General features: G+C 51.2%; 7 protein-coding genes across 7 annotated transcripts; 3 read left to right on the forward strand and 4 right to left on the reverse strand.

The window, feature by feature from the left end:
* Nucleotides 1-50: 50 nt before the first annotated feature.
* Nucleotides 51-356, forward strand: PPTG_23196 (hypothetical protein; the record flags this gene model as incomplete). The annotated part of the gene is made up of 1 exon (XM_008908996.1): nt 51-356. The coding sequence occupies one exon, from the start codon at nt 51-53 to the stop codon at nt 354-356; it is 306 nt and encodes a 101-aa protein (XP_008907244.1).
* Nucleotides 357-1101: 745 nt separating this feature from the next.
* On the forward strand, nt 1102-1455 carry PPTG_23197 (hypothetical protein; the record flags this gene model as incomplete). Its single annotated transcript, XM_008908997.1, has 3 exons — nt 1102-1212; nt 1243-1311; nt 1363-1455. 3 exons carry the CDS (start codon nt 1102-1104, stop codon nt 1453-1455), a joined length of 273 nt encoding a protein of 90 aa, XP_008907245.1.
* A 2787-nt stretch (nt 1456-4242) lies between these two features.
* PPTG_13373 (hypothetical protein) lies at nt 4243-7016 on the reverse strand. Its single transcript, XM_008908998.1, has 4 exons — nt 6779-7016; nt 6586-6691; nt 6409-6502; nt 4243-6290 (listed from the first exon to the last, which is right to left on the reverse strand). The coding sequence occupies exons 1-4, from the start codon at nt 6981-6983 to the stop codon at nt 4842-4844; spliced, it is 1854 nt and encodes a 617-aa protein (XP_008907246.1). The 5' UTR covers nt 6984-7016; the 3' UTR covers nt 4243-4841.
* Nucleotides 6993-8070, reverse strand: PPTG_13374 (hypothetical protein). The gene is made up of 4 exons (XM_008908999.1): nt 7811-8070; nt 7704-7744; nt 7328-7648; nt 6993-7259 (listed from the first exon to the last, which is right to left on the reverse strand). Exons 1-4 carry the CDS (start codon nt 8031-8033, stop codon nt 7158-7160), a joined length of 687 nt encoding a protein of 228 aa, XP_008907247.1. The 5' UTR covers nt 8034-8070; the 3' UTR covers nt 6993-7157.
* A 167-nt stretch (nt 8071-8237) lies between these two features.
* Nucleotides 8238-11347, reverse strand: PPTG_13375 (hypothetical protein; the record flags this gene model as incomplete). The annotated part of the gene is made up of 11 exons (XM_008909000.1): nt 8238-8636; nt 8708-8768; nt 8837-8987; nt 9063-9255; nt 9323-10169; nt 10239-10312; nt 10376-10507; nt 10574-10719; nt 10787-10854; nt 10924-11035; nt 11116-11347. The coding sequence occupies 11 exons, from the start codon at nt 11345-11347 to the stop codon at nt 8238-8240; spliced, it is 2415 nt and encodes an 804-aa protein (XP_008907248.1).
* A 158-nt stretch (nt 11348-11505) lies between these two features.
* On the reverse strand, nt 11506-12295 carry PPTG_13376 (hypothetical protein; the record flags this gene model as incomplete). Its single annotated transcript, XM_008909001.1, has 2 exons — nt 11506-11842; nt 11925-12295. 2 exons carry the CDS (start codon nt 12293-12295, stop codon nt 11506-11508), a joined length of 708 nt encoding a protein of 235 aa, XP_008907249.1.
* Nucleotides 12296-12657: 362 nt separating this feature from the next.
* On the forward strand, nt 12658-21011 carry PPTG_13377 (hypothetical protein; the record flags this gene model as incomplete). Its single annotated transcript, XM_008909002.1, has 10 exons — nt 12658-13976; nt 14045-14382; nt 14447-14776; nt 14844-17580; nt 17654-18243; nt 18301-19697; nt 19766-20013; nt 20081-20246; nt 20315-20773; nt 20844-21011. 10 exons carry the CDS (start codon nt 12658-12660, stop codon nt 21009-21011), a joined length of 7752 nt encoding a protein of 2583 aa, XP_008907250.1.
* Nucleotides 21012-21148: the final 137 nt, after the last annotated feature.

A 21148-nucleotide genomic window follows, 5' to 3' on the forward strand; every position in this document is an offset into this window, starting at 1 on the left:
TAGCTCATAACGTCGCTATTCACGAAACGAACATTCGTTTTCGAATCAAGATGGCAACTGGCAGCCCCTTCAGCACACGCAAAGTGTGCGGTTACTTTTACAAACTCGTCCTAGACGATCAGGATGTGCCGAAGGAGCACGTTTTCTGTCGGTGCAACGTTGTACACACGCAAGTACCCAAGACTGACTGCAGTAACCACTTCAGCCACGTCCTCGAGCGCCACCCGGACTTCATGGAGATCATGGTGGCCAGCGAAACCAACAACACAACCCTCGTCAGCTTCATCGACCAAAAGTTACAGACTATCCTCTGCCGGTTGAAGCGGATTACTGGCAGCAATCCGCCGTATTCGTAGTGCGAGGACCCCCTTGTGCTGAAATATACCAACCTATAGCGCATTTCACCAGATACAATGATTAAGTAAGCCGATTTGCTCGTTCGAGAAATCACATTTGATATCAGTTTGTCAATTACCGCCAAATTCGGTATCATGCCCTACGGATGGACATTTCAGTCCGAGCATTATCCCGCGATTTTACCGCATTCGAGCGCTGGTCGCACTGACAAAGTGCTGCTCACCTTTGCACCTCTGGTTGACGATGATGTGACCGATCACTCCACTGTAACCACGTCAAATTTCTTGAAAGGATCCTCCCCGTTTTCAATCGCGACATTGGCGACATAATCTTCCTTGTTCGCGATAACTGCGCCGTCAGCATCAAGCTGTCTGACTTAATGTCATTTTTTCTTATTAAGTTTGCCTCACACCGTCTCAATCTCGCCGTCCGGAATTCCATGGGGGGAAACACTTTGTTGAGCAAGATCCAGGAGCTGATGCAAAAATTACGGGATCTCAACCAATCAGCAAAATATCAGTACGTTTTACAATGTTTTGATTGGATGACAATATTGTATTTTGTATTTAGCATTTTGCTTTTCTCGTTGTTGTTCTTCTAAAAATTAAATTAGAAAAACAACATCTTTGAGGCTGTTGTGCGACAAGCCACACCCTTGGGCTCAACATACAAGATGACCAAACGAGTTTTTTTGTTCAATCAAAGGACTTCAATTGGCACTTCGGACGCGAGCTGGCGGAGCTGATGCCAATACGACATAAAGAGAGCAAGCTCCGCTCGCTTCAGGACGATCTACGCAAGTTCAAGTTAGCCTCCAGGAAGTTCCAGAGCGACAATAATGTCACGATTTTCGACGTGCGTGACATTTTTGACACTCCGATCTAGCGGTACCCGTCAGTAAAGGCGTACCTGGACGCTGAGGCCACCACCATGAAGAGTCCCGCCTTCGGAAAGGTGTGCGCTCAAGTTTTGCTGGGTAAGGAGGCAAAACTAACCATAGAATAGCACGGCCTGCTCAAGAATTTGCACACTCCGCTGCCCACCATGCTACCAACGAAAGACAAAGATGATGGCGGTAGCGGTTTGATGATCGCGTGATGCGGGCAAATACAAACAGCAAGTCGCTGCTCAAGCCTGTGGGTTTCGGTTCATACAGCCTACGTTTAATCAATGGAGCGGCTCTTCAGCAAGGCGCGGCACGTGCTGTTGTTTCATCGCCACAAAGTGATTCGGATGCCTATGAAGAAGCTATTAGTTTTGAAGAATAATCATTTATTGGGAGCTGCTAAGGTGTCGAAGGTCGTGAACGCGTAAATAGAAGCTGGTCAATCGTCAAACACAGGTTGCCCTCTTGTTTGGGAGTCATTACCATTTAATAATTTTCTTTGGTATGCATTAAATAGTTTGCAAAACTACGGAATAGTTTATTTTATCACTTTCTAATGATCCGGGGAATAGCTTGTTGCGGAGACTTAGCAAAATGGCATTGCAATTTCATTTTCGGAGGGCCTAATTGTGCATAGCGCCAACTTAGCGGTAGCTTGAAAACGCAACAACGCTGCTCCTTTCTCCGTTGTGATAGTGTTGCGCGGTTTGGAGAACTGGCTAGCCACTTCAGTAATATCCTCAATCATACCACATCACCTCTACGAGCCAACGCTGGCCAAAGCCGCAGATTGATTCTTTTATGAACCCAGTCTGAGCTGCAACCACTCGAAATCTCGCGTAAACGGGTATTTTAGGCAAAATGGTTACTATGCAAAAATCTGCGCTGTAACTGTAAAATCCAATAAAATCCGGTATTTGTGCGGTATCCATCCCAAAAAACCGTATATATCGGTACATAATTAGGGTAATAACCGGTACGTGTACGTAGGAGTTTTTTTCCTTGCTTCTTTGGCCATTCGCTGGTATAAAACTCCCTCGTCATCCAAAGCAACACCTCAAAGCAAACATCACTTTACTTGAAGTGCTTTCCGCTTTCCGCATCATGCCACGCCCGCCCAGTCCGCTCTGGGAGCACTTCGGCAAGGTGATGCCCAACAAGCGAGCCACCTGCAATTACTGTGGCCTCAATATGTGCGGACTCGTCATCCGCATGCGAATGCACCTGGCGCGCAAGTGTGCGAGCTGCCCGGATCCCGTTAAGGCCGAGATGTGCGCTGAGATCGGCCGCAAGCATCAAGGTGCGACTAGTTTTCACTATGATTACAGAGTGATGGTCACTAAGTTGCCTTGTTAACTGTAGTCTCCACCGACGCCTCTGTCCACACAGCCAAGAAGGCGCGCACCGCGAAGGATGACGCTCTACGCGCAGATGAAGCTCAAGCCCCAGACCAGGTCCCAGCAGATCAAGCTCCATCACCGACGCTAGCGCAAGCCTCGGTAAACGAAGAAGCGCCGACGGCCACTACAGCGTCCACGGCTGTGGCCGTGCTGGATGACAAGGGCGACCTCGACGGATACGTAGCACGAGCCATCTTTGGCGCCGGCCTGCCCGTGACTACAGTGGAGCACTCGTCCTTCGTCAAAATGCTCAAGCGTATGAATCCGGCGTACGACCCGCCCAGTTCCTTCGTCCTTGCGACGCCAGTGCTGGATCTCGAGTACTCGGAGGTGCAGATCAGGCTGCGAGCAGAAGTGCTGGACTCGACAGCTGTGGCTCTCGGTGTGGAGTCGTGGGGGGCAGCGCAGAAACGCTTGATGGTGAGCTCTGTGATCAACAAACCTACTCCAACGGTGTTTGGCGTTGACAGTACCGGAGACGTACCACAAACACCGGAAATGCTCGTGGACAAGATCGAGAACACGATGACACAGATTGGAACAAGCAGAGTGTCGGTCATTGTGACGGACACAGGTGAAAGCATGAAGCAGGCGACAGTGACACTACAGAACAGGTATCCAGGCGTCACGTTCCTGCCGAGTTGCGCGCATATTATGAACGTGATGATGACGGAGATGCTGGGCATGCCAACTATTGCTAGCACCCTCGATACTTGCAAGAAGCTGGCCCGATTCTTCACGCACGACGATGTCGCCCGCAATGCTATTATTGCACGTGTTTCGGAACAGATACACTCTGTAGACGTACCTTCGCCGTTGGGCGACCCAGACGATTCCAGCCCGATCGCGCTACTGGAGTGTCTGTTTACTATCGAGCGCAATCGCCACTCGTTGGACATTTTACTCGCTGAAAACGGCACTCTGAACAATTTGAACGTGCAGGCCAAAAAGCAGATTATCAGTCTTGATTTTTGGGATGAGCTGTCGATGTTTACTGAGCTCTTTGAGCCTTTCCTCGAGATTTTGAAGATGTTCGAGACCGATTCTGCGTTGCTGTCAACGTTCTACCATCGATTTACATTGTTGTGGGCACATCTCGATAAGTTTGGGAGTCTCGCGTCCAAGTTTCAGCACATTATCTCTTCCCACTGGCAGAATCTTCAACACCCCGCCATGTATACGGCCTATCTGCTGGATCCTCGCTTCCCGCCGTCGAGTCTCTCGGGGGAAGCCACGAGCGAGGCGCTGGCGTATATAAAGCGAACTTCTAACACGGAGGTATACGGCTCCATTGTGGATGAGTTGACGCGCTTCACAGCGCGAACGGGTTTGTTTGCTGACGATGCGATCTGGGAGTCCGCGCAGAAATGCAGTCCTATTACATGGTGGAAGGGCTTCATCGGCAGCTCGTGTCCGAACCTGCAACCTGTGGCTTTGCGTACACTGGGCTTCCCTGTATCGGCTGGACTTTCCAGAAGCAAACGTGAGATATTCGACAAGATTCAAGCCATGTACGCCAAGGACATGAGCGAAGAGCAGGCCAGCAAGGCTGCAGTTGTGTACTTGAACTCTAACCTGATATCGAGCGTGGAAGACGGCGTCGCCAGCACCGAGACACGCGTCTAAGACGCTTCAGACAACAAGAGATGCAAGAGTCATTATCGTCGCCAGGTCCTCGTACCCATGTCTATTTGGTTATTGCTGTCGTGGTATGCATGTCGGCTACGGCATCCAGTTCGACTCTCTAATAGCGCACAAGCACTCGAGGCCTCAACTCGAAGGCCGCGCCTTTGAATTTTCTCCTCGCCTGAGCACACCTGGTGAAGCCTTGCGTGCTGACAGCGTGGAGAGCGAAGCAAACACCCGTACACTATCGCGCACGCTCGTCAGCAAATCCATGTATAAAAAATATCCAAAATGCAGAGAACACAACGACAGCCGAGAGTCCTCGACGTCTCCGCCATCACCAGGCCCCGGGTCACATCATTGTTCCAGTCAGTGGCTGTCTCGTTTCATTGTTTTCTTTCAAACTCACCCTCGGCAAACCCAACTGACAGACCAACCAACCAACTCAGCAGCCGGTGAGCTAAAGACACCACCGCGTCGTTACCAGACCAGGACCCAGATCAGACGAGTGCTTTCTCGCCTAACCAACCACGCATCACCACAGCCTCCCGCCTCCTCGCCAATGCGCCTGTCTACTTGCTCTCGCTTTCGCTCGCGGGAGCAGCAGGCGGGTCAGCCTTTACCACATCGAGGAAGTTGCGGCCACCCCATGCACCGGTCTTTGGCAAGGACTCGTCCACGGCTGGAGCAGCAGCTGCCTTGGGCGCGCTCTCAGCAGTCTTGGTCGCCTTCTTAGCGACCTTCTTCTCCTCCTTAGCGGCAGTCTTGGTGGCTGGCTTGGCAACAGGCTGCTTCTTCTTGGGCTCAGGAGCAGGGGCCGGAGTACCATTAATCACAGCCGCAGCGTAGCCGATAACCTTCGCAGGGACAGGAGCCGACTTGGTTGATGCAGGCGCAGCAGCCTTAGCAGCAGAGACGGCATCAGTGGAAGCAGGTGCGTTCTCCGCCTTCTGCTTGCGCTGTTCACGAGCCTCCTTGGTGTAGTCCTCACCGTACATCATACTTTCGTAGTCAATCGAGCCCACCGAGTCACTACGGATCGGTCGTCCTTGACGCATGGCGTCACGAGCCTGCTCAATACTGTATGTACGCTGGTTACGCAGCAGATCAGGGTGCGCCTCAGCCGTCAGAGCCGCCGGGTGCACAGCGTAGTCCATCTTACCCTCCAGCAGCATGCAGTCCTTCTCGTCCATGTTCTTAACGATTTCCATGATGTCCTCGTGAGCGTACTTGTACGTGATGACTTTCGACACCTCGCCCTTCTCCTGAGCTGTAGGGAGCGGAGGGAAGTTCGCCGCGTTCAACACTGGCTGACGCTCAGCGGGAGCAGCAGCGGCCGTCTTCTTTCCGTTGCTGCTGTTGTTTGCTTGCTTCTCAGCCTTCGAGCGCTTATCCTTGTTCTTACGAGAGCTGCTAGGTCCCCGCTGCTCGAAGCTGCCGCTCTTAGCGCGGCCATTGCTCTGCTGCTGGGCGCCAGCTCCGTTTGATCGGTTCTGACGTCCCTGGCCACGGCCAGCGACAGCTCCACCACGCTGATTGTTGCCGGCATATCGGCTGTTCTCAGCGCCGTTGCTGTAGTTGTGGTGCTGACCCGCACGCGGGTTCACTGTGTTGTATTGGACGCCGTAGTTGTCGTAGTAGCCCATGTTGGGCGAGGCGTAGTAGCCGCGGCCTCCGTACGGGGCGCCCACACTGGGAGCGATGACGTTCTCCGCCGGCTGCGTGGGGTAGAAGGACTTGAGCACATTCTCGGATTTAAGACGAGCCTTAATAGGTGCGCCGTTGAACGTCTTGCTGCGCAGAGCCAGCAGCGTGCTCACAGCTTCGGATTCCGAGTTCATAGTGACGAACCACGTGTCACCGACGTCGCTGCGCACGCTGGCGACCTTGCCGCATCCCTCGAAAATGGCTCCAACCTCCTCGGGCTTGGTTGAGGACGGGATCTCGCGCAGAATGATGGTAGTGCGCTCGGATTTAATGTTGGGCTTGATAGCGTCCTTGGACGAGTTCAGCGAGCAGACCTGCGTTAAGTTAACATGCATACAGTCAGCATAATGTCAGCAAAATACAGAATGGTCCGCAGCAAGTTGCAACTTGCCGCGATTGGCTGGGTAAGCACAATAGGGATGATTGACTCACCGTTGAGTCCTGTACGGCATCGACAAGCAGTGCCTTGTCGTCTGTGAGCTGCTTGATCTTAGAGAAGTTGATGATGACCTCCACAGGCACATACCTGCAATAGGAATAAAGGAATGGAGACATGATGAGCTCTTGTGCTTTGTTGCAGGAGCTCAAGAAAACTGTGATCGGACGCACATTTGCGAGTTCATCTGCGAGACGAGGTAGGCGTCATTGGCCAGGTTGGCTCGGGAGAAGTAGAATTCTACCTGGCGCTTGATGGCCTCCTTGAGCTCCGCTCCCTCTGCGTAAAAAAGAAAACACCGTGCAACAAGTCAGTCACCAATGGTGTGTCGCCCATGTGGGCGGTTAAAGTAGCTGTAGGACGCACCAGGAGCTTTGGTCTGCTGGGCGCTCATCGCTGTAGTCTGGCTGTGCAGTGTGTGTGTGCTGGGGTCTGTCAAGCCCCCCGGACGCCACTCGCGGTTGGTCTGTTCGAGTCTTGCTGAGTGACAGCAGCAGGCCCGAATCGGTACCGGTATGCGGAATGGATGGCGCCGGCGGTTTGACGTGTCACTATGTCGTGTGCTACACATCAAGTAGTGTGGAAGACGTAAGTTGAGTGCAGCACTCAAATCTCCGGCTTCAAGTCAATCAAAACGTTTCACGATGGCAAGCCCAATGAATTGACCACGGGGACAAAACTGTCATGCATTTATGCGTGAGATGCTACGAATGGACATGCAGTACGCTGGAGTATCCGTGGTTTTTTACAGGTCGGCCACGAGGTCTACGATCTTGGAGGCGAGTGCGACCTGATCCTCGAACGCCACGTTCCGGAACTCCGGCACGTGCACGAATAGAGCGAGGTGCTGCCAGTAGCAAGCCAACAGGAGTTAGAACCTCAAATTAACATTCACAGTATATAGCAGAAGCTCACCTCCGGGTGCCCATTGGCCTCTTGGCGCTTGACCCAGACGAGCGACCGGTAGTACACGTAGTTGCAGATGTAGCGACCCGGATCGGTTGACATATCGACTCGCGGGTGCACGTCTTGCAGCGTCTTCAACATGTCTTCCAGTGGTAGCTTCGTAGTGATTTCGTCCGGCTCGCCTTTGTGGATAACCTCGTCCTTCGCGACGTAGCCCCGCTCGTCCGGAATCCGGAAGTCCGCCACGTTGTAGCCCACCTGCTCCAGCTTGAGCGAGCGCGAGATGGCACTCACACCAAAGTGCAGGAAGATGCAGGGCCGACCACGATCCTGTAAGAATCGTTTAGTACGATCCATTCATTATTTTGACAACTCATTGTCATACCTCCGCCCTTGCGTACATCTTCGCGAGCTCCTCCTCGCAGCCTGTCGTACACCACACAACCGTTAACAAGATTATCGAGTCCCCATTGCGTTGTATTCTTGCCTCACTCTCTTTGGAGACTTCGAGCACATGGGACTCGGTCACTTTGGGGTGCTCCGCCAATTTCGTGGACAGGAACGTCGTCGGATTCTCGAGGATGTCGCCGAACTTGCCGAAGCCTGTAAGATACACGTCACGCTTCTGCGGCGAAGTGACTGTAGCGCCTGCAGTGGTATTAGTCGCGTTGGTCGCAGACACCGCAGCGGCCTCCGGTTGCGAGTTGGCCACCATTGTAGATCCACAGCTCGAGGCGAAACGGAGAATGACATCGAATGTTGGAATGAGGTGATGCTTTTACCGTCGCATACTTTAATCAAGTAAAACTACATTGAATACTTTAACAAGGTCAAAATATCGGTGCCCGCATGGTAATCAGATCAAGCGCAAGTAGAATGTTGAAGTAAGTGCATGTTTTATTGGGGCTCCTTGGCGCCATTATTCGCTCATTAGCTTATAGTTGGAGCGAGGACTGTGCGTCTCATTATTCGCCGCTAGATCGACGGAGCTTGGACTCCTGTCGGGTTCCTCGCTTCGACTGCTCATGCCGGAGTCGCAGTACGTTGAGTTGATGGCGTCCAGATCGATGTACAAGCCGTCGGGTGTCAGCGTGATGTTGTCCTCGAAGTGGTGGTCAACTAGGATATCGCAGGCGTGATAGGCCTTCCGAGCAACCATCGTATCACTGATGATGTTGTCCTGCCCAGTGAAAAGCACCACGAAGAAATGGTCTCCTGACAGCAACTCGTCTGTTGACAAATGGTATAGAGGCGAGCTATCATCGATAATGTGCGTCAGCGTGTTGCACAAGTTAATAATCGGCCACACATTGCGAACCTGTGCCATCAAAGACGTTGAAGATGAATTAAAGCGAGAGTAACAGCAACTCAATCGGTACTAAAACGTACCAGACGTAACTCGTGGGTCTCCCGGCGTCCAAAGTTGCGATTCAGCACCACGACACTCATCCTAGAGGACAAACGACGGCCGAGAGATCAGATCACTGTATCATTCTGTTGACCAAATAAAGGAGCTACCTGAAGGAACCCTCAACGAGAACGCCAAACTTGCGATTGTTGGCAGCGCGAAACATAACGGCACGATGTGAGTGGAATGTTGTAAGCAGCAGAACGTCGCTATACAATAGAGTCGACGCCTTCGGGATTGAAAACTTCGCCCATGTTATGCCTGCCAAACCGAAATGGTACCGAACAACTTGTCATCGAATAACGTAGCGGAAGCACCAAGACTATACCAACGAACCCGTTACAATCGTCGAGACGAACAGACCGGAAAATACCATAAGAAACACGAAAAAGTTGGCTACGTCACTATCTTGACGTGGGCTTAGCGTTCCATAACCAACCGTGGAGATAGTCTGGACACAAAAGAAGAAAACTTCTCCGAATTTGAGTCCGAAATCGCTTTGCGTTCGTTGCGCTAATGGCTCGTGAATCTGTCGCAAACACAAGAGTTAGCGTCGAAAAACTACACATTCATTTCATACAGAATTCGTAACGTACCGAAATGGCAATCACCAATGCAATCGTAGCGACCACGGTCAAGTAACATACAACAAGACACAGCAGCAGATTCGGCCAGGAGGCTGCCAGTGCTCGCTGGTATAACCCGTTCAACAGCAACCTCCACGATCCATTCCTGACGTGAACTCTTCGTTGCAATAAGCTCCTAGGCCTCTCCTTGAGATTTCCAGATAAATCGTGGTCGTGGTCTTGATACGATCGGGATACACGAGCACTACATCTTCGACGTTGGATAGACTGAGTTGCTGTTGATTGCCCACCATTTTGCCCGCCCGATGGGGATCTAGCATTTCGTTCTACTTCATCGTGTCCGTCATTATCGTCAATCCTCCGTATTGTCGCTTCGTCATCATTATTATCACTTAAACCCCATAAGCTACCGTCAGCCATCTTGTGCGATATGGTGTCTTCGGCTTGAAAGTTTTGTGAATTGGAGTAATTCGTATTCCCAACAGGCTCACGATTCGATTCATCGTGAGAAGAAGCAGGCGATTCATTTTCTTGCAAAGAAGAATTCGCGATGTCCATGTCGATCGCATGCTCATCAGCAGAATCATCCACTTGAGGGGCCACCAACGATATTTTGTCGAGGTCCAGCTCAATAAACTTGTGCCGACTGTCCCAATCCAGCATGGGGAGGAACTTGGCACTCCACCTCATCGCTTCTCGGCCATATTCATGTTTCTTGTGAACAATATCGTGAAGGTTTTCGTCTAAACCAGACGCAAGGAGGATAAGGACGAAATCGGACCGCTCAAAGTCGTCCGATGCCTGGTTGAAAAACGGGCTGTTGGCATTGATAGTATGGATCAGTTCAATCTCCAGTCTGTTTGACACAATGTAAGAAGTTATATCAACCCGGCGCAGTATAAAACATCGCAGCCAATGGAAGTACCGTAGCGAAATGATGCGTGCTGTTTTCAGCTTCAGGTCATAGTAACATAGTCTTTTCTCTCCATGCTTTCCAGTCTTCAATGAACACGTCGAACATGAGCATCATCGTCAAAAGATAAAGGTAACAAGTTTTCTTACCTCAATGCGCATCAGAATGAGCTTGAAGCCAACATCGATAATGTCGCCTTTGCTGGCAAGGTCGCGATGAGTCTCGTTTGCGACTCGAAAGCGCATCTCCAGGTCACTTTCCCCACGCGAGATAGTAAACACCTACAGCAGCGGCAACGAGTTATTAGCGTTAAACTCGATGACCTCCGAAGTTACGTTTGCACTTACGTTGCTGAATGCAATATTGGGGTGGGGACGAGCAAACTTGACAAATGCAACGCCGGTCATGAAGGAGATAATCAGCATTGACAGGAACGACTCCATCGCACCGATCAAACGGGAGCACGTGTTCTCTGGTGAGAGATCCCCATAACCTGTCGCCGATAGGTCAGTTCGAGCAGATCGGGTAGAATATACTTCTCACGAAAGAGACAGTCATACCGGTGCTTGACAGTGTTTGAAGGCTCAGGTTGAAGTAATTCCTCGCGTTTTCCGAGCCCTCTGGAAGTCTAGCACGAAAACAGCGTAGGCTAAGGCCTCGATCTCTTCGTGTCCACATAATATAGTTCAACGCTTACCCATTACAGGCAGCGAAAAGGAGCGCAAACACGCCGACGACAGCGACATAACCCCCGACAAATACACAGATCAATGGAATCCAGCCAATTGAGACTAAATGGTACAAGCGGGCTAAGAACAGCACAACCCCAGGAAGAGTCCACATCGTTATATGCATGCTACACTCATCAATCGCCCAATAGTGACCTTACATGGAAATCGGATCTGCGTCCAATGTTTGCACTTGATCACTGGTAGATTAGGACGAAGCAGCCGTCGTCTAGACCGAGCTGCCTCATCGTCGAGGGTTGTGCCATGCCAAACATCGAGATCACAGATCCCGGAGCTGCTTTCACTAGCAGTGCATGGGCACGGGTCTTCTGCCGAACGCTGCTGGTGTCCCGGGCTTCGGCTTGGGATGCAGCGCTTCTTGGACGGTGGCATCTGGGATGCTAAATCGAGAATGTCGAGAGTGTGATGTGATGTTATGCCATAAGTTATGGTGGATCGTGCAGCGTTCAACATTGAGAAAAAAAAACAGTCAGAAAGATGTAGGGTGATATTTACTCTACGGAAGAGTCCTCGATGGAGATCGTCACCATTCACGGCATGATCGTCCTGCGCAGCTTCGCGACAACAGGCACGATGTATCCTGAGACGCCCAGTGTGAATGGGTAGATGGCACTACCGAAAACTACTGCCGCAGCATAACCGCCAAGTGCTTCACCCACCTCTCCCATGCCTAGTGAGGCGAGGATCGGCATGACATCCACTCCTTGCTTGATCAGGGCGTACAGTGAGCAAACCACGCCCACACCAGCCAGACGAGATCCCATCATGTATGCAGCACCGTAACTGTCCACCACCTCCTTAGCCTTGTCCATCGCTTTAGACATGAAGCCGGGACTAGAGATTGTTGTTGTAGAGGTATTCGCTCGACTGCAACAATTTACACAACAACAAGAATCATGTGAATGAATGGGTCAACAACATAGAGCACCAGACTTCGCTATAGACGCACTTTGGTAGAGCACCAGTCAGGTCCGAGAGCCGCACTTTGGACAAAACTGGGAAGATCTTAGCAACGCCAGCAGCGACCGCCAAGTCTAGCGGCAGGCGAAAGCGGCGGAAGGGGCGACTGGCAGCGAAGGCCAAGGCGAATTCCGGCGAGAACTCAAGACCAGTCAGCGAGATGACACCGTACATGGCGCCAATGCTGCCAATATCGGAAGCGAAGAGCACGGCGATAGTCTCGCCCGGGTGCTTCTTGATGGAGTCGTTAAGTTTGTCTACCACACAGTCCAGCACAGCCGGCTTTTGCTCCGCCTCAATCTTGGGCTCCTTTGACTCCGGGGCGGACGTGCTTACGCATCGAGTAGCGACGCTGCTCATACGAAACCGCTGGTGTAATCGACTCGTGCCAGTGGACAAGTGACAGAGGCTGCCATGCGCTCGCCGTGACAGCCGCGAAGAGAGGCTGAACAAGGAGGTGCCAACGCACAGCATGTTGAGCAATGGTAACTTCAGGTGATTCAAGATTAAACCTACAAACTTTCTCTTTAAAACCGTAAGCTCAACCTACAATCCACTTCGTATGCGACAAATGTTTGGATAGGCGAAGTGAATTTTCCTCTTATCTGATTGGCTGAACAGTTTGTGTACATTTTGTGAAGGTGATCAACTTTATGGCCAAACAGGTCAACTATCTGGTCCTGCATACCGCAACGGGCTCTGCTTGTTGAACTCCGCATTCGATGTCGGAGGCGACGTCGCTGTTCGGGCGCGCGGCCACCGACGCCAGTGCTAGCAGCCGCAGCAACGGCAGTGGCGGGCGTAGCGCCCCCACTGTCTCTCTACCTGACGCCGAGTCCCGCCGGAACTTGTTGCACCGCACGCCTGGAGGCTCACAACGCTCGCAGAACGGGGACAATGTTTCGTTCCTGAGCTCTACGCCCATTGAGGAGTTCGTGGCCAAGTACCAGGTGATCAAAGTCTCATGGCGTGGCAAGTACGAGCGCATCCTGGCGCTGGCGCCCACACGCTTCTGCACTATTGACCCGCGCGACTTCGAAGTCACCAATACGTGGTCACTCACAGCTCTCGTCGGCATCAACCTTGACCCGTCGGACGCACAAGGCTTTGCTCTGTCGCTAAAGGGCGCCAAGAAGGACGAGCAGCTCAAACTGCGCTGTCGCTTCCGCTCCCGACTGCTCTCGGATCTTTACCGACTCAGAGACCAATACCAGCAACGCAATGGGCGCTCTGAAACGGGTTTTCAATGCTCCAAATGGTCGAGAAAATGTGACACGATCAACTGCATGCTGGACGTGGGGATGGATGGGGTTACTCTTACCCAACCGGGCATTGTCCGCTCCAAATACCTGTACACGGAGATGGAGCACTTGACGTTGCTCACGGACTCTCAGGACGGGTTTGCCATTGGATACACTGGACGAAGCAGACTCTTCTTTAGTCAACACAGAGCGCAGATTTATCGTCGCATTCAGGCTGCAGCGGAAGCAATTGGATGCAAGCTCCAGGCGAGGACCAATGTGACGGCTGAGAAGATTCAAGAGGAGAGAAACTATTATGGTCTGAACAACGGTGAGCCGTTCGTGCAGTTCCACGTGAGAAAGCTGACACCCAAGTACCATGAACCACAAGAGCGGGTTCTTTCGTTGCATGATAAGATGCTGGTGGAACTGGATCGTGATGAAAAGGTCATTGCGTGCTACAACTACGCGGATATTTACGTGCTTGTACGAGAACCATCGAGCCCAGAGCAGTTCAAGATCCAGTTTCGCAACGGCCAGATGCGGACGTACCTGGCAAGGGACCGTGATGGTGTCTTAAGCGCCATCTACGATATTTGCGTGACTTGTGATGAGAACCCCGAGTTGTTCATTACTGGCTTTGTGAATCAGCGAGGACTGCGCTTGCTACCTTTTTCGGCGGTGGAGGATACGACCGAAACGCAATCATTTTTTAACGACTCCTCCATTGCAAGTTGGTACCTTCAGCGCATGGGATCTGTGGGGAAATTCGGAAATTCCATGAAAGTTGGCGATAGAGGGTACGTTCGAAGTTGTATTCAGTTATCCTGCTCATCTGGTACCGCTAACGAGTGTATATGTTATCTAGCTTTGTAGAAATTGTGGCCGAGTTCAACGCAAATGTCCCTGCAAGCGGAATCCCGTACAATACGAAGCACTCGATTATCGGAGATGCTTTACGCCCAATGTGTGCTCAGCTTTACTACGTCGCGAAGACAAAGCCCGTCCCTGAGCGCTCTGCGGTGACTCTTCTTCAGGCAATGTTCCGCATCTCGTCGTCCTACTACGGTTTCCGTGAGATTGGGCAGGCTGGTCAGATTTCAGAGACGATCACGAACCTGTTAATCAACGGCGATGAATTTGTTGTATTTTGGACAACGCTGTTGCTGCGACGCCTGACGGCTCATACGCCTTCGAGTTCGGCCAGTAAGTTTTGATGAGCCATCATATAATAGAGTGCTACTTACTGTTTGACTGTTTTCCATGACAGGCCTCGACAAAGCTTCCGTGAGATATTGCGAGGAAATCGAGACGGAAAACAAGAAAGTGTTTCTCGCGAACACATACTTAACCCAGTCTCTTATCACTCACCTGGAGGATATTGATGTGGATCCCGAGAGCCACCACTCAAGTCACAACCCGAGGGCTGGCCCTCTTGTCATGATGGGTTTGCTACAAACCCTTGAAGGCTGTCTTTGCTCCCGGGCGTCTACAACGGGCACAGTGGAGTTCATGACTTTAGTAGAAGGGGTGGCGAAATACTACAGCACGTTACTGAAAGTGCTTTTCCAGTCTCGCTGCGCAACCACCGTCGAGGCGTGTAAGTATTTGCTCGATGCAATCTCTCTCACGATATTGCTTACGCTCTTATATTGGTTCCAATTTAGGTACACTTCTGCTGAAGACCACTCTCGAGGAATGCGACCCGGTTGTGGCTTCTAGCATTCGAGACAAAGCCCTGACAGAAGGAATTGTTCTGCGGCACTTCTACCAAGGCTTGTTTGACGAGTCCTTTGATCAGAGATGCGTGAGCAGGTATTTAGTGTCCCTTTGGATGAGTCATCACGATGGATCGAAGCAACTCCTGTCGCGGATGATTCCTTCTGGCTTTTTCCACCTGCTAAAAGAACCCCCTGGAACGGCAGCGCAAATCGAAGACTACGATCGATTGGAGCGGGAAGCAATGGAAGCTGAACGCCAAGAACGCTTGTTAGAATATAATGATGATGACCGTGCTTCGTCCACAAGTGAGTCAACCATCCAAGGAGGTTCGATGGATTGGCTTTCTGGTGGAGAAAGCAGTATTGCAGACTCCGAGATTCATCAGGAGAAGATGTCGCGAAAGAGTGTATCCATGGGCGATGTGGGCTCGGGCAATGGACGCCAAAGCGGTCTTCAGTCAGAGTATCGTCGCTCATCATTGTCAAACCTGCCCATTCCCGAGATCCGCTCATCATTTTCAGGCGAGCGATCATCGTTGACGCGGAATGCCAGTAATGGACGGAGTTCTTACGAGACACCGATTGAAAACGAGCAGTCGAAGGCTCGATTGCTACGCAAACTGAAAAGTTCAGTTGACGGGACCTCTAAGAGCTTGCGATCGACTAACAATTCAATGCATGAATCCAAGTCTCGTAGCTCCAGTTCACACGACCCGGCACCACGTCTCCGCAAGAGGGATGTGGCTCTAAGCTTCCTAGGTGCTCTCGGTGGTAAGAAAGCACCTGCTCAGCACGGGAACAAGACTTCAAAGGGAAGACACCGCGCGATATCACGCTCTGCGCGTGCACAAGAGAACTTCCGTCTTCTCTTTCACATGCTCAGCCTGGACCACGAGACTGTTCATATGATTTGGAACAAACAGACACGAGAAGAACTTCGGTCTGCATTATACGCTGAAATTAAGCGCTTCACCCAATTCCAAATTAACAGCGGAATGATGAAAGCTCGATGGAACTACGAGGATTTTGAGGTGCCGTATCCAAGTCTCGCCAATGAGGTCGGCGTTGGTGGATGTTACATCAGAATACTGGCGCATTTGCGGAGTAAAATGTCCTTCTTTGGATCAGTCACGGAGGAAGACGAGTTCATAGTACTGACACCCGAGCAGGTTCCTGTCCGGAACCCTGCAGCGGTACTGGCGGCACTGTATGTTCGGATGCTGCGCGAGAACATCCACGCCGAGTATAGAGACGATCTGGAAACGTCGATACTGTGCATTAAAAGTATGGGAGTTGTGGCAGCTGCTCATGCAGGATATGTGAATGCCGTGAATTTCGAAGAGGTTGAACACCTGTGGACGCTCATGAGCGAGACCGTACATGCGTCGATGTTGGCGAACTTCCTTCAGACCGTTCGGGCGTTGTGTATGCACCCTGGGAATGCACGTCGAGTGCTACGCAGTGAACACAACGTGGAGCTGGCGGTTCAACTTCTCCAGTTGGCACACTCGACGAACCGCGATGTTGGTGATATCACCGAGCCGAAGAAACTGTGGATTCTCGAAACTGACGGAGGAGAGCAACTCGGACCATTTAGCGTGAACGAATTGAAGCAGAAACGAGACGAAGAGCACACAGACATGAGCTCGTTCTGGGTTAAACGCCACGATGACCTAGCTTGCGAATCATTTACGACAAAGGCTAAAGTCATGGAAATCGCGCAGTTGCGATGGGAAGTTGGAATTCTAGGCGACTTGAACCCGCTCCAGATGGCACACGATGCAATTAGCGTGCTACTCTCGGTGGCACACAGTAACTCGTTGTTAAGTAAACGTGACGACGACTTCACATCGCCCATTTTCCCGCTGCCCCGAGGAAAGACGACGTTATGGAGATTCGCCCGTCAAATTTTACCGGTGTTGATTCGAAGCAATCATCCTAAACTATGGGAAAAGGTTGCCACGTTGCTCGAATTCTTGTACATTGATCAGCAGCCAATTGGTGAATCACCAGAAGAAGACGTAACAAATCGAGCATCGTTGTTCTCCTGGGGCTTGTTCTACTTGGCGTTCGTAGGAGGAGCATCCGATTTCAAGTCTATGGCGGGATTGCTGAAGGCTACACATAAACATCAGGCCAAATTCAACGGAACGAGCTCACTGAAAAACATTTTACCTCAGGCTATGATCAACTTGCTGGATCAGTCGTCTCCTTCTGCGTTCACAAACGTATTCTGCGAGGGAGAACAGTCGCCGCTGGTGATTTGGAATGACGCTATGCGGGAGCATTTACAGACCGTATGCCAAGCGCATTTGCAAGATTATGCCGAGGTTTTGGAAGAAGATGCGTCGCGCGATTGGTGCTTTTGCCCGATGGCACCTGTTGCGTTCAAGGAGTTGGCCGATGAAGTCTGGTGTGGTGGAGTTTACCTGGGCCAGTTTTGTGAGCACGGCACCTTCGACATTGCTGACCCCTTGAATTTTATGGAGAAGCTAACCATGGAATGGCGCGCCGAAGTGAACCGCCAAGATACATCCATGACCTTTGGTCAAGCGCGACAAATCTTGGATGTTACTGATGAGGAGGGTATGCAAAATTCTGATGCTACTCTTCGTGCTGGGTTCAAGGAGAAGGGTCGAGCTCTTATTCAGTCAAACATCTCTGCGAGCACATACTCTGAAAGGTAAGCATTATGCATCGTGCATGCACGTTGGTTCACTTGTAACACTAACGATGTTTGTTGCGGGTGGTAACAGACTGGACGAGCTGCAAGAGGCGTACCGAGTTCTTACATGCCCACGACCAACTTTATTGTCCGCTGGCCATGACCCTGAGAACCTGCTGCTTCTGCTTCACTCTTTAGTCATCATGTGCAATCGCTATCCAGAACAGCTCGTAGACTATGAGTTTGACGCTTACGATCTTCTGCTTCCACTACTGGACTCTCACTGCACAGCGGATGGAGTTCCCCCAGAAGGCACCACAACAGCTCAGACCCTTGAGATCTCCGTTTGCGCTGCAGAGCTGATCTACAACACGTGTGCAGTATCGGTAGCCAACGGCGAACTACTGCTTGAGCAGCCAGACTTGAATACTCTCGAGAAGGTTGTGAATTTCTGCGTTGATTCAATGGTTGGCTGTGAAGCGGCAGAAAAACCAGAATTGCTGGAGGTGTGCTTTTACTTGCTTCAAACTATCACGGGGCTCTTGGCATCACCTCGTGGAAGGGAATGGATTGCGGAGCCATCAACATTGCTGGTGGATATGGTTCGCATTCTGTGGATGTGGAACAATGCTGAACAGAAATCCTTCGTGATGGCGAAGCTTGCGCAGCAAGTTCTTGAAGGTACGTTCGATTCCGAATCATGGTTGCGTTCTTTGCTAACTCTTTGTTTGGCTACAGGCATATCGAGAATGGCACAGCTGGAGAAAAACCAGCAACGGCTTGTCAAAGCTGGCGTGTTGTGGCAATTATTCAAGCTCTTTTCAACGTACGACGTAGAGTTGGACGACACCACCGTCCGCACCCGGTTGCAGCACAACGTTGAGACCGAGGAAGAAGGATATGCGACTGTGGCCGTGGAAATCCAGAACCTGTTAGCTGTCATGGCAGTTCGTGCTCTTTGCAGACTTGGAGGACTGTTTATCGACGGGAGTGAGCTCCAATCTCCACCCAATGCTTTGGTGAAACAGGTTGTCGACGCGCTAATGACGCCGAATTTGTCGGGTCTATTGCTACTGAGCAGCCATCACGAGTTCTTGAAGATCTTCCATGGCGAATGCGAATCCTACACGCTGTTTTGGAATAGTGAGATGCGACAAGAGCTGATGAATTTCGTATCCCCAAGGGCCAGTGTCGAGCCTGCAATGACGACGAACGAACAATACGTCGACGCCATTAAGTTCCGGTTCATGTATCTGGCAGACCTGTTCTATGTCGGCGGTCTCTACATCGAAATGCTCATGGGCAGTCTTCTCGTCATTGAGAAAAGCATGGTCCCAGCGCCCATCGCTGAGCTGGGACTTACCGAAACATTCTTCAAGGAGTTGTTCTCGTTCATTGACAGTGGAGAGCTTGTTTATCCTGAGTTTGTGAACGAAGAGGGGAGTGTGCAGCGGCTTCCTCCCTATGCTGGCTGGAATATCGACGAAGAGCAGCGAATTACATTGGACAGAGTTACCGCTTTGAACTGTTTGTCGATTGCAACTTCAGTGGCTCCGACACTGGTGGAAAAGAACCTGGTGGCAAACGACAGCGCCATGAAGATGGTGTTACGTCTTCTATTCCCACCGGACAATGAAGTCCATCAGAGCGAAGACGCCGAGAAGAGCCTTGTGCTAACCCAGCAGTTGTATGTGCCGTGCCGGTTGCACTGCATTGCGACACTTCAAGTCCTGTCGACACTAGAAGACTTTAGCACAGCCGCCCTGGAATTCGGAATTTGTGATATCCTCATCGAGTTGGTTCATATCTGCCAAGACGTGGGGCCTGATGCACTCGGGATTATTCGCAATCTTTGTGCGAACGGAGCTGCGGCCAAGTGTGTTTCAGAAATCCTCCAGTCCGGAGTCTACTTGGAATTCATTGGGTGGTTGTTGCTTGTCGAAGAAACCATCGTCGACGACGAGTTTGATGCAGCCGAGCGGTTGCGTATCCCGTCCGCCATGATTCTCTCTGAATTGGTCAAGGATGGAGCACCGCTGAACATTGAGTCGAGGCGCGCGCTCTGCCGCTTCTTCCCTCCTGCTATCATTCGGACAATTGCTTCATGTCCAGACACCATCGTGGAGTATATTATGGTGAGATGTGTGCTTCGTCCGTTCTCCGTTTAGAAATTTTCTCACAGGTTGTTGTTTCCGTTGTGTAGGCCGACCACAAGACGCCAGAGCTCGTATGGAACGCCGAGTTCCGCAACCATCAGCGAAATAGTATCGTCAACTTCCTCAACATCTACTTCTCGTCAACATCGATTACTGAGACGGAGGACGGGAACTTCACGTCCGTGGTTGACTCGTTTGAGATCGATTACACGGGCTTGTATCCAGCTCCGATGGCTGGCAATGTCTATCTCACGTTGTACATGGAAGACCCCACTTTCAACCTGCACGATCCTCTGTACGTGTTTACTTGCGAGGATAACAAATTTGATCTCGTACTGACGGGTATGCTTCATATTTTGCAGGTACTTCATGACCTGTTTGTGGTCGGAGTTCGAAGTATTGTTCAAGCAGCTCGCTCACATGACATCAGCACTTCGCGCGACGATGCCTCGTGCGGACGACGAGATGATACAGCGTGATATTAATCTGATTGATCTTGTCGGGTCTTCACTAGTGTGTCTACTACAGGTAACATATGCCTTCACCACCGCCACATTACTCAAAAGAGTACTAACCTTCTACTACGATTTTTTCAGTTTGAGACACCATTACTGGAGAACGCAGCGGAGCTCCAGATCCCTTCGAAATGCTGCGAGTATCTGAACCAAACAGTCCGTTCTCAAGCGTGTGAGCCGTGCGTGGTCAACGTTGTTCGAATCCTTCGAGTATGCACAATGTCTCGAACGTGCATTGCGTCGATGCAGTCAATGTGTTCCACAGCATTGTCGTGCTTGATGGCGATCATTAACCCCATTCGAGGAGGCCCTCTTCACTGTGAGAGTGCGTTTGTGCTGGAGATCATGCGACGAATCGTGAAGGATTATCCCGAGCACGGCGATAGAGACGCGAGCGCTGGTATTGTGTATCTTGCAAGTCGGTTGGATCTGTTCGGCTTCCTCTTGAACATTCTAGAGAACCCCGACAGCCTCGGAAAGGTGAAGGAGCAGCATATCGTCCGCGCTGAAGCGATCGAGATTTTGAACATGCTGGAAAAGGTGCGGATTATGAAGTACTTCAAGCACGGTCATGTAAAACTAAACTTTTGCTGTTTTATTTTTTGTACAGGACCGTGTCCAAGGAAGCACAGCCCACCAGATTTTGAAGAAGCACAAAAAATGGCAGAAGAGCTACCGGCACGAAGCCACCGACGTAGTGAAGGCCATGGCGACTGAAGACCCATTTTTGAAACTCTTGTTCCCCGAGGCAGACCGCGTGATGCGCGCGTTAGTGTAGGTGTCGGCTTGCTGATGACCAGAGGGGTGCAAGTGCCATCGATTTTGCTTGTAATGATCAGATATTATTGTCTGTATGTCCACCGCCCCGCCGCAAAAGGTCGCTGCTCATCAAACGGGACCACTAATAGTCGCTAT

This window comes from Phytophthora parasitica (genome assembly GCF_000247585.1).
Source record: "Phytophthora parasitica INRA-310 unplaced genomic scaffold supercont2.32, whole genome shotgun sequence".
In the NCBI taxonomy this organism is placed as follows: domain Eukaryota; phylum Oomycota; class Peronosporomycetes; order Peronosporales; family Peronosporaceae; genus Phytophthora; species Phytophthora nicotianae.